The following is a 15,000-nucleotide window of genomic DNA, read 5'->3' as shown; positions in this document are numbered from 1 at the left end:
TACTGTCGATACAAGCGATTTTCTTTTTTATTAATGTGCCGACGTCCAGGCGTACTGCGTCTGGCAGGCTTCATTTTGATGTGTGATTGGCACTTGATTGTTCAGTCAGGCTAATATAAGAACATATATAAAAAGAGCTGTACATACCTAACAAATTGAGACAGTTAAGCAAGGACTAGTTGAACGAGAGCTGTAAGATCGACCCCGAGAACACCAAATAAAGTGAAATAGCATAAGTGTTGGGAGTCTTTCTTCCCCCGAAAGTTTTCCTTCAACATTATAAATACCGTTATTCATTCTGGATTTATTCAGAAAGAGAGATGAAAGCGAGGTACTCATTTCAGTTGTCAGTCAGGGTTCATGGTTTGGTTGTAAAGATTGCGTAACCACCCAAAACTATATCTTCCAAGGGGGTGAGCTCAATCCTTGAAAAATGAATGTTTAGCTGTAAACTAGACTTTGAAATGTTACGTAACATAATTTGCCAACCAATTGAGGTAAAAAATTAAATCTCATTAGAAGATAGTTCACTTGTACTTGTTGTACGCGTTCATAAGACGCGCGGGGTTTTTGCCAACCTTTGGAAGCCGTTTTGGCACTGTAGGAAATTTGCCATTGCAACATTATAATTTCTCATGTGAAATTATAAATTAACGCTGAAATTTCGCGCCAAAGTTAGGTAATTTGTCACCCATGTTATTATTTATTAACCATATAATTTGTTTGTGAAGGGAAAGGTTACTTTTTTAAATGATAGTTACATTGGCTTTTTCGGGCTTTAAATTTTGCAGAATTTTTATAAAGGGGTCAAATATGATCATCTCTTGGTGTTCTGCATTTCACACACAACGGACTATTGCAACTTCAATAATTGATAAGCTTTTCGTAACAACAGAACCTAAGTTTTCCTACTCGGCAGTGGAGTGAGACTGATGCTGTAAGCATTCTCTAGGCATATGATCTTTTTTGGGTTTTCGAGTCCGTGCGAATCAAGTTTTGTATTAGTATTCTGGAATCGGCCAAACGAAGTCTTTCAAAACCTCTAGCTAGTTAACAACTATTCACTTCAGTGTCGGTGGCTAGTGGTGTTCAGGCTGCCAACATTGATTTTTCTTTCCTACAGTTTACGGAGCTCGGGTATTCTTCCACACGCACTCGTGAACTGAAACAGGCTTGATACCTTGTCGCTGCAGGGTTTCCCGTCCAAATAATTTATTTGGTTTACACAGCCTTAGATTGTCGGGCGCCACTAGCTATGGCTGCAAATGCAGGCGTTGGCGAGAGGTTGTTCAAGCGTCATAGCCGTTGGCGATCTGAGAAAGCCAAGGATGCTTACGTTACGTTAAGGAAAATTTAAGTGCTTTACTCAAGTTCAGTTTCCAAAAGTTTAGTGAGTTTCAACTTTTTCTCCAATTTATGACGATCACAGACTGGTGATAAGACTAATTATCAATAAAGACGATGCCTATTCTGAGTCTTGTTTGCGTTTATGTAGGTTGTTGTGAAAATGATTTGTTCTCGTTCCACTGCGGAGTGACTAGCTATAGAGACCAAATGAGGACTTTACCCGCCATTAGCCGAAAACTTAGCTCATAGGCTCTACAAGCTAGCAGCTGTCCTAATTCAAATTAAAACAAAATAAAAGCAAAAACATAACTTACCGCTGCTCCTGCCATCGTTTTAAAACGTTCACCAAGTGCAAAGCAAATGAAAGACGCGGATAGATTTGTGGTCGTTTTATTTATATGGTATGCACACGTGATTTATTCACCTGGGACGCAACCCGAGGTGAATAATTCACGTATACCCGAGGGGCCTCACAATAACCAGCTTATTTTCCACATGGGCGAGGTTGACAAACCCATGAAAAACAAATACTTTTGCTTAATTAGTGCGCACACAGCTTTCAGTTCATTGACAAAACAGCTTAAATTAAAAATGCCAATAGTGCGCTCTGGGATTTCCACGTGGTTACTCGAACAGCAAAACATGTTTTGTGTCGTGTTTGTGCTTCATTCACTCCAATATTAGTACTAGAAGATACGGCATGAGTGACTGGGAAGAAGACGATTTGTTTTTGACTCAGAACAGTTTCAGTGGTTTGTTAAATGTTCACGGAAAACTAGAAGAGATGCTAGAGGCTATACAGCTGGGAGGAGATTATATTAACGTGAAATCAGTACAGGGACGGCGGAACGTGTTTTGTATTGGGGGAGGGGGGAGGGGGAGAGGGGGGGGGGGGGCTAATAAGGAAGCGCTGAAGACGCTAACTTGTAGGGGGTTCTGGGGGAATCCTCCAGCAGATATTTTTGAAATCTTGAAACTCGGAAATGCTACTTTAAGCAGTATCGGCGAGATATAAAAAAAGTAAACGTGGATCAGCCGTTTTGTTTGTTTTTGTTTTACGAGACATCTGGTTTGTCTCTTTTACTGGGCAACCCTGCCCAGAGGAAAGGAGCACGAACAGGACTCGAGGTCCTATGCGAGGTGCTCCACCCTACCCTATCCAGACCAGAAAGACCAGACCACAACACCGGGAACTACATGCCCTACTCTCCGTTACAATCTTTTTACAATTTTTCTTTTTTGCTTGAAATTGAAGGGGCTAAGGCCCCCCAACCCCCCCCCCCCTTTCCGGCTCCGCCTTCATTTACCAGACTGAAGTGGGGGAGGACAAAAGAACCATTGTTATTAGGATTAGGCCTTGCTAGTTAGGTATTGCTCTACAGGAATGTCAAAACATGGTCTTCCAGGTGGGCGAGTTTTTTTAGCGTACGGTAAAGGAACAAAACTCTCAGCCAAAGTCGTTGGAGTGAAAGGCATCATCACGATATAATGGCGTAGTGTTTTTAGCAAGTCTGCAAAAGCTGTTGCAAGTAAATCTAATCTCTCCTTGTCCCCGGTGTAAATGTGATCCAAATCCTTGCGCGATCTAATCTTGTATAAGGAAAGGTTACGTTTTTACAAACGTTGGCCGTGTAGCACTATAAATTTCAACAGACTTAACTGAGTACGTTTACACGAACGCGGTTTCATTTGTAACCGCATCGTTTTCGATGCGGTTAGACCTTCAGTTTACACGCCATTGATGGAGAATAATGCCGAAACAGTGTCGATTTGAAACCGCTGCCAAAAGTGGAGCGTTTTCATGCGGTCTCATCTGTCGTGTAAACAGCGAAACCGCATCGATTTGAATACGGTTACTATTTTGGCGCGAAATCTGCATTGCTCAATCCAAAACGGTGAATTTAGAACGTAGTGCAGCGCTCGCTTAAGGTGGACCGACACGAAGGGCAGGGACATGTATGAAGGACAAAATTACAACATGTGCACACACATGAAAATGTTGCGGGTACATGTTTCAGGGATGTTGCAGCGACATGTTCCCTAGTGTAAACTGATAATTTTATATTATTATGTAACACCAATTTGCGGGTGATTTTGTCCACGCGACGTGTCCCATGAAGTACGCAACATATCCTTGAAACATGCAGCCGCAACATTTTCATGTGTGTGCAAATGTTGTGATTTTCTCCCCGCTACAACACCCTGATGCACGTCGCCTCAGTGTGTACTACACACCTTTTTGTCGCTGGAACATGTCCCTGCAACATGACCCCTCGTGTCTGCCCACCTTAAAACCATCACGACTTGGATTTTCTGGCCAAAACGGTTCAGTGTAAACACTTCCAAATCGCATCGATTTTGACGCGGTTTCAAAGTCATGAAACCGCGTTCGTGTAACACTGGGCGATGGCCTCCTGGTTGATGCAATTTTTAAAGGCTGGCTCATACCAGTCACACAAACGCATTCTCGTCCCCAGAGCCCTCCGTTTCGTTTGGTCACGTGGTAGGCGACCTCGTGACGTTTCGCCGACCACGTGACCTTAAGAAACGGAGGGCTCTGGGGACGAGAATGCGGAAATAACGCAAACGCAAGCACATTAAAATACGCACGCGCAACTGAACATCCCAAGATGGCATTCTCGTCACCAGAGCCTCGGATCAACTCAAGGCTCTGGGAAACTCTATGAAGGAGAATATGCGCCGTAGGGTTCTCATAGCCAAAAATTGGCAATTTGAATCTTACGGCTCCTGCTCATCACTCCTCGTGCTCGTGCAAGAGAAGAGCTCTTGGGTCGAGATTGCCCACGATGGCAGACGATCAAGTCAACCCTAGAGGCATGGAACGAGTATTTTTCACCTTGCGTTTGTGTCGTATGCATTATGGTAGTGCAAGCGTTTGCGTCGCTTGTTTGAACCAATCTTTAGACTTCGTTAAGCGTTTGATGGTATGCATCACAAGATATTATTGAAGAAACTGTTTAATTTGGGAATTTCAAGGTCCTTTGCTGGCCAGTGGTGCAGTGATTATCTATTGAATTGTTCAAGGTGGCTGGATATATCCCTTCTGGTGTGCCTCAGGGATCAATTTCGGGTCCCTCCACGTCGCTCAAACTTTCCCTTAATGGATCAGCCCTGGAGGAAGTTGTTGAGTTTCTTGAACTTGGCTTACTTAGTAATCATACTTCCTCTGACCTCCCATATCGATGCTTGTGGTGTTACCGTATTTTAGAATAATACTGTTGTAGGTACAGAACTACGGCTACAAAGCCGAAATGCGAACACGTGTCAGGGTTTCTTTAAACCATGTTTAATTAGTCTCCTTTATACGCAAACATAATTAGTTCTTATGACTGACATGAAATCAAGATTACACAACAACACCATTACAGGTAAAGCAAACAGAATGTTAGGCTTATCAATTGAACATGTAAATGGTACAGAATACTGAAACAACAAATTAGAACGAATTTAGCTGGGGGACGGGGGAAACAAATTGCAATTATTTCTGACTACACTGGCGACGGGGAACTGCACGGCAACCAGTTCAAGCGAAACGTAAAAATAATTAGTTAGAACATTGAAAGAAAGTTTGAATAAAACAGCAAATACAACAGTAGGAAGGGATAGGCAAACTGAAAAGGATTAAAATGAATTGCAATTGGGGGTTTTGAAAACTGTTTTTCAAGTATCTCTTGCCACGAAGCTTCGATTTGAAATGTTTGCAAGCAATTTCCAGGATGACGTTAAGTTGCATAGCGAGTAAGGGCGAGAAATTGGTAAAATTACACAAATGAACTGCACTGCCGTGAAACAGTCCTTTAATTTCTCCCTTAATAATATACATAACAAAACTACTTGATTCTGATTGGCAGAGAGCAGTGCTGTTTTTTGTAAACACGGTGCAAAAAAAAGGTTAATTCAGTGCAATTTACTCACAGAATTCTCGCTTTTGATTGGCTGATAAACAATAGGGATTGGTAAGAACCAATCAAGTTTTGTTTTGAAATCAAACACGAGCCCCGGATGGCGCAATTTATATTGCAATTTTTGCATGATTGCATGATACGCGTTCACTGCTTCTGCTTAACCATCTCGAATTTTTTCATGTATATTATTAATAAGTAATCACATCATTATCCTCGTGCAATTTCATGAGAAAATATCATGGAATGCAAAAAGACTGTTTGCTATGCTCAACCTTTTCATCTTTTCAATATCTTTTTGGCAGAAATTTTTTTTAAACTCTGTAAAGTTGTAGGTTGCAAATAATTTCAACAATTGTAATAAGGATTGACCGTAAGAAATTGTAAATCCCGATATATTTCAATCGCTCGCAATTTACTGCCAAATTAGAATATTGGGATATAATTATCAATTTTGGACTTGTTTTTCTGAGCAATGCACTCAGCAATCCAGACAATGTTCCTGCACTCTTGTTCCTTGAGTTTGACATAGGCATAAAACACTCCGAGATGAAATTGCTGCTGAAATGCCAAAATATTCATCTTAACCTAGAATGAAACAAGAAACAAAAACACCAATCAGAGTAAACATTATAACTTAAAGGGGTTATGTCATGCAAAATGATGTAATTTCATGACACCCAAAATGCAAAAATTAGAATGAGGCATTGCAATAACCGCTTAAAACTGTTTGAGAACATAAAAGAAATAGACCAAAACAAAAGAGATGCGTCGATGGACACAAATGGACAAGATTGAAACGGATTGCATTTGGGTAATCTTGAAAAACGGTGGCCCAACGTTTTCCAAGTTTGTAAGAAGCAACTAAAGAAAGACAAGATGACAGGGGCACCCAACCTCAATTTTTGGAAAAATATCTGTTCGGAAGACGATTTGAGACCTAGAATTTTCGGAACATTTGTTGTAAAATTTCTTGCTTGCCTGCCTGTCCTAGGATTTTCGAACATCTAAAAATGGTAGAATTGCCCATTTTTAATGGATTTTTACCCTAAAAAGGTTACCTATAATTTCCGGGGGCCTTTTTTCTGGCTGAAATTTTCGAAAAGATAAGTTTTGATCCCTACAATTTTCGGATCACTGGACTTTCAGCTAGGAAATCCGAACAGATGAAAAAAAATTAGGGGATAAAAATATGCCGATACCTACCGTTTAAATACTAAAATGCGTTTAACAAAGTTATGTTTAATGGTTTTGAAATATATTCTCGTTGGGTGCCCCTGAGATGATGCCAATGACAATGACAATGAGGAAGAAGATGATGATCATGTCATATGATGATGATAACATGGCAACTCCAATGATAAAAAATAGCAAACCTCATGTTCAAAGAACTTGTCCTCGAGTGTTTTTTCGCCAGGATTTGTACCAGCTCCTTCAAACAATGATCTGTAATCCTAAAGATCAAACATTACAATGCTAGAATTCACCCAGAACACAAGAATTTTATTGTCAAAATAAATAGTATTATTTCCACCATCTATTTTCCCAGTTTTGGGCTAACGCTTCACTAGATCTGACCCAGTGTTGAGTCGTCTGCATCATTCGTATGGCACTTTCTATCCAAATGAGCTTTCAGACAATGAGAAATAAAATACTTCAAATCAAAACAACATGCCAAAGAGCTGCCGGGGACAGCCAGTTGGCTTAACTTACAAAGCTTGGTGAATTCAAGTGGTAAGAGCAGAAACCTGGAGCATTCAATCTCGCACGCTACCTCCTGGAACACACTGTCTCGTTTCTTCCTGTATTAGTGGTTTCTTTTTACAAGAATGGTCAAACCAGACTTATCCATGCTGGTTCTTGTGAAACAGCCCAATTAAATTGTCTCTGTTGTCGTACACAATGACTGTACTATTTCAACTCAACTCAACTACCGGTACTTCTCAGAACCAAAAATGAACAACAAGACAAAAAATAATGTTAATTTCCCTACCGAGTAATATTCAGCCACTGCCCTAACTTGTTCATAGTCATCTGCCCTTGCAAGTCTTGACAGTCCTTCTGGATACAGCTTGCCACATTTCGGATACAGCTTATTCCGATCATCTTTACCAAGTTCAGTCCCAAACGAATTGATAGTGATGATGAAAGCTCGCCGGTCTGCCTCAAACTTAAGGGCCAATCACGTGTCAATTTTTTAAATTATCGTTATTGTTACTGTTTTAACTGAGGACAAAGACCTGACCATCACAGGTTACATAATTATTGCAGCGGGGAGGTTTAAACTTTAGGGCACAGGTGTTTTCAACAACTATTATTTATAAGTTTGGACTTCTTTAGGATAACAGCAAACTTCTTTTGATCACAATGGAAAAGATCCATTTTACGAATGAATGCCTACTCTTGGTCCACAAGGAGACCTTAAACACAAATCGACCTGAAAGACGAGATATACAATACACATCCTTGGACCACTGGAAGAGTGCAGACAACAAAAGTTGTGAACAGGAAAAGACACAAGAAATTGCAGCTTCTTGATGCGGACAAGAGAAAAGTTGATACAAATTGAAATTTTTTCTTGCAACAAGACATTGTAGAAAATATACGAGACATTCAATGGCACAACAAAGGGAAGGATTTTGTTATAATTGAACAGTATAACTTACTTGAAGAATTGGACACATGACATCTGCAGTAGTTCCTCCTAAACACTCACAGAAGTTGTAAAATCCTTCCAGATATGCCTGATGTTGAACACAAATCACATTAATTATTTTTTATATTAAAATAAAAACCTAATAAAAAAGAAAATTTTAATTTTGCCAAATGTATGTTCAATAAAAGATAAAAAAAATGGAAAAAACAAAACTGTCACAAAATATCCCATATGCCTTTGAACTAAGAAAGTTACCATCAGTGATCAAGCAAAACTTGAACATGATTAAAAACAGTGGGAAATAATGGAGCCATTTCCTTGGACTATCATTATCTATCATGCACTGTTTGGGTTTGGTAGAAGCCCAGAAAAGTTTAACTTACTGTTACATAATTACCTTGTATAATGTGTTTCTTATGATTTCAATGTTCATCTCATCTAAATCCTGCTCAGATATGCATTCCACAAAAAACGGGGCTGAAAATTTTCAGATCATGGTCAATGTCAAAAATAAATTCTCCACAACAAGGCATCTTGGGAGTATCCAACAAGAGATTTATTTACTTATTTATTTCTTTATTTATTCATTTTTGTCATTATGCGATACAAAGCTACAATTACATGGCTACAGTATGTGGCTCCACTTACACAACCACATGGCTACATGGCTTTGTGAATAAGTGACTAGATTGCTATGTGGTTACACAGCCACATGTCCAGATTAGCAAGTACCCCACAAAGTTCTCCTTTTGCAAAGGCTTAACCCATTGACTCCCAGGGGTTCCCCATTGACGAGCAAAATCGTCTGGTGTTAGACAGAGTAAAATACTCTGGCGTTAGACAGAGTAAAATACTAAGTCTGACCAGTTTAGGGCAGTTTGGACGTCAAAAGGTTAAAGAAAAAGGTACGTAACACATGTATTTCGGCTCACGGTGTAAAGGACAAAGTACATTACAACTGTAGCTAGTTTGTTCTGACAGCTAACGACATTGTAAGCATCATATCATTTTTTTTCTTTGGAGGAATTAAAGAACAAGACAAACGGATTGTGAAATGTACTTTGCATATGAAAGTATTCTTTGCTCTGAGGTTATGACTCTTAAACCCATTTTACACACAGGCAAAATTGGCACCAGCAAAATAGCAGCATGTTACCAATAACTGGAGTGCCAAGTACACCTGAGTCCAGAGATGTGCTTGGGAATCCTATAATTTCTGGCACGGGTACCTAATATGCCTTGTCTGGTTTGTTCTGTTTACACACAAAAAAATTACCATGCCGTACCCAAAAAAAAAAAGGTACAGAGATTTTGGAGTGCCGTCCCAGATTTTTGTGCTAGTGTAAGGTGGGTTTAACAAAGGATTGCCATTGCCATTGGGAGCAACTTACTAGTAGGCAGTTGCAAAGTATTAGCCTGAAAAAACCAGGATTGAAAGGGATTTGAGTGATGGAAGTGCTTGGCTTTGATAATACAGAAGCCAGAGCAGTGCTCGCTGGTGGCAATCTTGTGGTTCACATTTTTTCCTGGTTCAAAATCTTTCAAACAAGTTCAATTTGGATTTAATTTCCTTTGTTTCAGATCACGAAAATTAATATTCAACCAAGGAAAATCCAAATGAACCGGTTTGAAAATTTTTAAACTGTGAAAAAATTTGAACCAAAACAGCAATACTCATGATTTATTGATTAACTCACGATAAGACTGGGTTTGAGTTTTACTCTTTTAATTGAAATCTACGTCAAAAGTTTTCTGTGCAGAAAGCTACTCATCTTTAATCCTATCATAGACCTCAAAATCATAACGTTTCATTCAATAAAAACAACTTTAGCATACCTAGAGGAGTGTCAATCATGACGGCATTGTACAGTTCCGCTGGGGTGGAAGCAATGTTAATGGAGGCCATCTCCTCAAAGCTGCCCAATGGATGACACTTGGGAACCAGCTCAGTGATAGGTCGCTGATGTAATGTCCCAGTTATCAGAAGGATGATGTTGTCAATCATATAACTGTACCTAAAAAACACAAAAACACAAGTTTAATGACAAAAATGAGGTTTGTTGGTTCTTTACCCTGAGCTGCGAGAGGTTTTTGCCAGGGTTTATACTACAGTTTTTCCTGTTAGTTTGATTTATGTAATTTTAATATTTAAGTAGAGGATTTGAGGGCATCTAAATAAGATTGAGACTTCAATAAAGTGATTATTATTATTATTATTATTATTATTATTATTATTATTATTATTGTTATTATTATTATTATTATTATTATTATTATTATTATTATTATTATTATTATTATTATTAATTATGATCAGTATACAGAGACCAGAAAGCTAAGTGATGCCATGCTGCTTATGGACAAAACATTTATTTGGATATCACCAACTAATTAATTTTGTGCATGCTTTATTATTATTTTTTTGGGTACAAATGCAAATGCTTGGGAGAAAATGGACATCTTGCAAGTTACATGTATTTCTTCCTTCTTCAGCAGTTTAGGAGATCACACATTGTTGTATATTTATGCTCGTGGGCATAAACGTACAGTTAATAAGAGTGTCAAACTCATCATTAAGTGTACAATAAATTATGAGCCGTGGCGAGAGCAATCATCTTTCACCAAATTGTTCCCTGTTTTTTCATTTCCCTGACTAGACCAGTTTGTTGCCTCTTTACTTGAAGTACTCTGGTTTAACCACCACATAAAAGAAGTCAATATTTTCATTTAACAAGACCTCTTTGCATTCTCCCCAAATTTTAGTAGAGCTCATGTCCTCAGCTGCAAAGCTTGAACTTAAAGGAAGGAGATTATTACAGGAACTTCAACACCATCTAACAAGCTAGGCTTGGCTATGGCTCTTACGTGATAAAATCCATGAAAGTCGCCATTGGCTCCAGGGCTTGGTTACGCAGATGCCGAAACTCTGTTACCAACTTCTCTCTCAGTCTGTCATCAATAACCGACACATTTAGGGGCCCTGCCTCATTTTGGAGGAAATTTCCATAATCAGTGCTCTGCAAGTGCAGCTTTAGATCTATAACAACAACATCAATTTTATTTTCTGTTTTTAGCAGCCATCAATGTAACAGGTCAACATACTGAACGGACAGTACATTGGCTGACAGACACACAACCAATACAATGAATGGCACCGATTGCTAGTCAAGATGTCAATGAGCATTAACCTTGTCTCATAATAACAATAATATACAAGTATTGGTAGGCGGTCATTTGGGTTACATGTATCACAGTCAGCTCCAACAGCATCTGTACATATTGCATCTCTAACATATCCATCAAATGTTTACTTTCTCATGTTATTAGCCAAGATTGTTTCTTGTCAGGGTTGAAGTAAAGACATGACTCAGCTGTTACATCATTCCTGTGTCAACTGAGGATATTTCTCAACATGTCTTACTTTACTGTCCAATCCAATCCAACCCACTAATACTTTTGCTTTGTTTTCCACCTGTGTTGCATTTTGTTTGTAAGCCACTTATTGTGAACCTTTTCCTGTGAAATACTATGCTGTAACAGTATTCTCACTGAATCTTTTTTATGGAGATTTACATTAAAATTGTCAAACACCTGCTAAAATGCTATTTTAATCATATCTTTTTTATCCTTGTTGCTTCAAAATGCACGACATACCGTTTTAAATCATCACTCCATGAATTCTCATTCTGGATTATGGTCAAACACACCCTAAAATACCACTGCTGTGAATATGGGTGCGACTGTGATCATATATTTGAGCTACTTCTATAAAGACCTTATGTTTGAACCATGTACTTGTATAATTATTTCCCAAAAAAATGAGATGAGTGTTAATTGGTGATGAGCTGACTGTTCGTTGTAAGAGGACAAAATTATATGGAGGTCAAGAAAATAGTGAGGATTTGTTTCAAGATTAGTCCTCTCTAAAATAAAGTTCCAGGTAAAGTTCCAGGTAAAGTTCCAGGTAAACAAAAATAACTAATGATAATTACGTATGTTTTTGACCTCTTGACAAATTTATCATAAAATTAAAGTGCGGTGCTTCGTCTGTTAATTGGATGATAAAAAAGATATGTCACTAGTTCTCTTTTCTCAGGTATCCTATAGACCTACATGTACAGATAAGCTTAACTTATCTGTACTTGATTTACGTTGAAGGATTTGAAATGATCGGTGAATTTAACATATATTTAATACCTTCTAGTGTTTCACATTGTGACAAATTGAGGTAATCACTTTGAGTCAGAACTCCTGATCGAAACCCTCTCACCAATCCCTCCAAGTACCCATTATCGACGTTGAAAAACAGTTCGTGAAATGACAACATCTGAGTTGTCTCCGCCATGACGTACAAGTGAATTCAAGATGGCGGGTCGATCCAGGTCTCTTTTCTCATCCTCTCTCACATGTAAGTCATGTGAGTTATCCTGAGCACGAGCTACTCTTTACTTCCGCGGGAGGGAGAATGGCAAGGAGTGTTTTTAATATTGAGCGGGAAAACATGGCGGCATTGAATTTCTAAAAGTTCGTGATTCACTTGCGCTCCTCCTCTCATCTATAGTTAAATGGATCCTTCAGAGGTGGAATTCATCGCTGAAAAGGAAAAAATATCGATCCTTACAAACTTCTCTGAGAAAAGGATTTATTTGATTGGGGTATGTGATTTGGAGTTTGTTTGTGTTGCAAAAGAAAATGTAGTTCAGAAGAATTCCACTAGCACTTTCACCCATATTTTTAAAATTTTAGTCATTCATCTGGCCCCAGTTGTTCAAAGGCTGGGTAGCTTTATCCAGTGGATTAGTCACTATCCAGAGTATACTCCACGTTTAACGTTGAGTTGTGAGTTGTGCTTTATGGTCACTTGAGCAAATACTGAAATCTCTGTACACATTAAAACTACAGCTGTATCACATAGTGACTTTATGCTACGGATAAAATTATCCGGCCTTCGAATAACTGGGGCCTGGCTTGTTCAGCTAGGTCACACAGGCCTTGGTCTTCTTTTCGATTTTCTGTCGCACCTCAATTGACAATAATTAATTGTAGACAGACGAGTTAATTATATTTAACAGTCGTGTTTCGTTTTCAGGGAGATATAGGGCCCTTCAATGCATCAATACCAACGGACGTTCCTCTTTGGGTGGCAATATTTTTGAAACAGAGAAGGAAGTGTAGAATTCAGGCTCCTAGCTGGATGGATGTCGGTAAGATAATTTCTTTTTACATGAAAATACAATTAACCGTAATCATGGAGATCACTTTGGAATGACTGATGATGGGCACACACCAAAACACAGGGAGCAGGGAGGTTGTTGCTTCTACCTTTGCTGTGTTATGTGTGAGAGATGACTGTATTTTCTGGAACTATCATCATCATCAGGGTGGCTTGACCACCCTGTCATTATGGTTGCACATGAATGCTGATACCTGTATTATTGGCTCCACTAATTTCTCTCGTGTGTGTGCCAAGAAAGAGCCTTGCCTCAGTTGTCCCGTAGGTTGGCTGCCACAGGACATGGTAGCACAGTATGTCCTTTAGATTGTGGTGACAGTGATAGTGACCCAAACAACCCAGTCTTTCTTTGCAGGTCTTGTTAGGTATCCCGGGATGTCATCATACAGGTCTATCAATTAACAATTATTGGATGAGGTTGAGCATGTTAGCAATAATTGTCAAGGCCAAAGTTTGTGTTATCTGCTGAAGCCGAAGGCTGAAGCGGATAACACAAACTGAGGCCTTGATAATTATCGCTAACATGCGAAAACCGAATTCAATAATTGTTTTATTATGCATATTCCTGAGCTGAGCTCTGCCATGACAAAACTGATAAAACTGGTGGTTAGTGTGTTAGGTGACGTCACTTCTGCATGCATAAAACTATTGTCTGTAGGTATGACGTCAATTCTACATATATAAAATCTATTGTTTGTAGGTATGACGTAAGAGAAACAGAGCAAGCAAGAATTAGCTGCGTGCTTATAGCCAATCAAAATCGAGCTGGTGACACCAATGTATAATAATAATAATTATTTGTTTCTTAATCCATATGACACCTGTCTGATGCCAGACGATTTTACTTGTCAACTGGGGGCATCCTAGGGTGTTTGAGGTGTCAATTCCCCCCCCTCCCCCCCATTAACAATGTTATAGTGATAACATGAAAATGTCATTGTGAAGGGGACAGAATACCCAAATGGCAACAAAGCTGCCATTCATTAACGATGCTTATGTTATAGAAAAACTACAGGAACTGAAAGAGAAAGAGAAAGAAGCAGAATATTTTACAAAAATGCCTTCCAAACACTACATGGAGATTGCTTCTCTTCTACTCAGCAGGTACATTTAGCAGTAAGGTTTTCAAGTCTTATTAATTTTGTTGCTCAAGTCGAAGATGCATTAACACAAAAGTAATATTTAATTACACATAATTTATATATTCAATCTTGTGCATTTTTGTAGTGCAGCTGATGACATTCCCCATGCAGATGAGGTACGCACATTGGTAAAAGATATCTGGGACTTGAGGATAGCTAAGCTACGAAAATCTATTGACATCATGGTCAGCCAGCAAGAAGTCTACGCTCGGGTCAGTTAACTTCAAGGTTCTTAGGGCTGATTTGACAAAATCCTCCTTTACTTCCTTCCACTGGTCAGTGAGAACTACATGTAAATGGGGTTTTCAATAAAACCCGGTTTCCTGGCAGTCTACCACTGCCTATAGGACCTCCTGCCAATATGCTCTCATGTTTGGGTTCGCACTGTGATCACAGCCACCTATTTCACCACTGCCTGCTGCTTATGGAAAAAGTTGATGAAACCCTTTAAATAACTTCATTGCTATTTTGAGTATCTGTAATCTTTCCATGTTCTGTTGTTGCAATAAATCATTGTTACTTAGAGTCTTTAATACTACAGTATACTTTAGTTCAAAAAATGTCTTTCATGTACATGAAATGAAATAGCCACACTGAGAAACCCATTTATGTAGAAAGACATTTTTATCTTCCCACCACCATAATACTAAAATTTATCATTTTTTTGTCTTTATTGCAGCTTGATGATCTATCGCTGAT

At 38.8% G+C, this 15,000-nt stretch overlaps 3 protein-coding genes across 3 annotated transcripts in view; 1 reads left to right on the top strand and 2 right to left on the bottom strand.

The window, feature by feature from the left end:
• The window catches only part of LOC138019158 (uncharacterized), a 6,175-nt gene extending 4,444 nt beyond the window's left edge, over positions 1–1,731 (bottom strand). Inside the window, exon 1 of the mRNA XM_068865848.1 lies at positions 1,662–1,731. Coding sequence (XP_068721949.1) covers positions 1,662–1,676 — 15 coding nt within the window. The 5' untranslated portion in view covers positions 1,677–1,731. The remainder of the gene's footprint in view (positions 1–1,661) is intronic.
• Positions 1,732–5,666: 3,935 nt separating this feature from the next.
• Positions 5,667–12,308, bottom strand: LOC138022308 (V-type proton ATPase subunit d 1-like). The gene is made up of 8 exons (XM_068869414.1): positions 12,124–12,308; positions 10,792–10,963; positions 9,763–9,941; positions 8,324–8,403; positions 7,937–8,014; positions 7,264–7,440; positions 6,647–6,724; positions 5,667–5,858 (listed from the first exon to the last, which is right to left on the bottom strand). Exons 1-8 carry the CDS (start codon positions 12,269–12,271, stop codon positions 5,697–5,699), a joined length of 1,074 nt encoding a protein of 357 aa, XP_068725515.1. The 5' UTR covers positions 12,272–12,308; the 3' UTR covers positions 5,667–5,696.
• A 67-nt stretch (positions 12,309–12,375) lies between these two features.
• Positions 12,376–15,000, top strand: part of LOC138022309 (DNA replication complex GINS protein PSF2-like) — a 3,029-nt gene continuing 404 nt past the window's right edge. The window contains exons 1-5 of the mRNA XM_068869415.1: positions 12,376–12,581; positions 13,016–13,130; positions 14,164–14,263; positions 14,387–14,513; positions 14,981–15,000. The exon at positions 14,981–15,000 is cut by the window's right edge and continues 404 nt beyond it. Coding sequence (XP_068725516.1) covers positions 12,492–12,581; positions 13,016–13,130; positions 14,164–14,263; positions 14,387–14,513; positions 14,981–15,000 — 452 coding nt within the window. The 5' untranslated portion in view covers positions 12,376–12,491. The remainder of the gene's footprint in view (positions 12,582–13,015; positions 13,131–14,163; positions 14,264–14,386; positions 14,514–14,980) is intronic.

Source organism: Montipora capricornis, chromosome 10 (assembly GCF_036669925.1).
Source record: "Montipora capricornis isolate CH-2021 chromosome 10, ASM3666992v2, whole genome shotgun sequence".
NCBI classification, from domain to species: domain Eukaryota; kingdom Metazoa; phylum Cnidaria; class Anthozoa; order Scleractinia; family Acroporidae; genus Montipora; species Montipora capricornis.
This window is presented reverse-complemented; position numbering and strand designations above follow the sequence as displayed.

Coding starts and splice junctions, on each gene's coding strand:
- LOC138022308 (XM_068869414.1), bottom strand. CDS start 12,271: ATGGCGGAGACAACTCAGATGTTGTCATTTCACGAACTGTTTTTCAAC. Junction 8,404..9,762: donor CATGATTGACACTCCTCTAG/GTATGCTAAAGT, acceptor GAAAATTTTCAG/CCCCGTTTTTTGTGGAATGC. Junction 5,859..6,646: donor ACAAGTTCTTTGAACATGAG/GTTTGCTATTTT, acceptor GTTTCATTCTAG/GTTAAGATGAATATTTTGGC.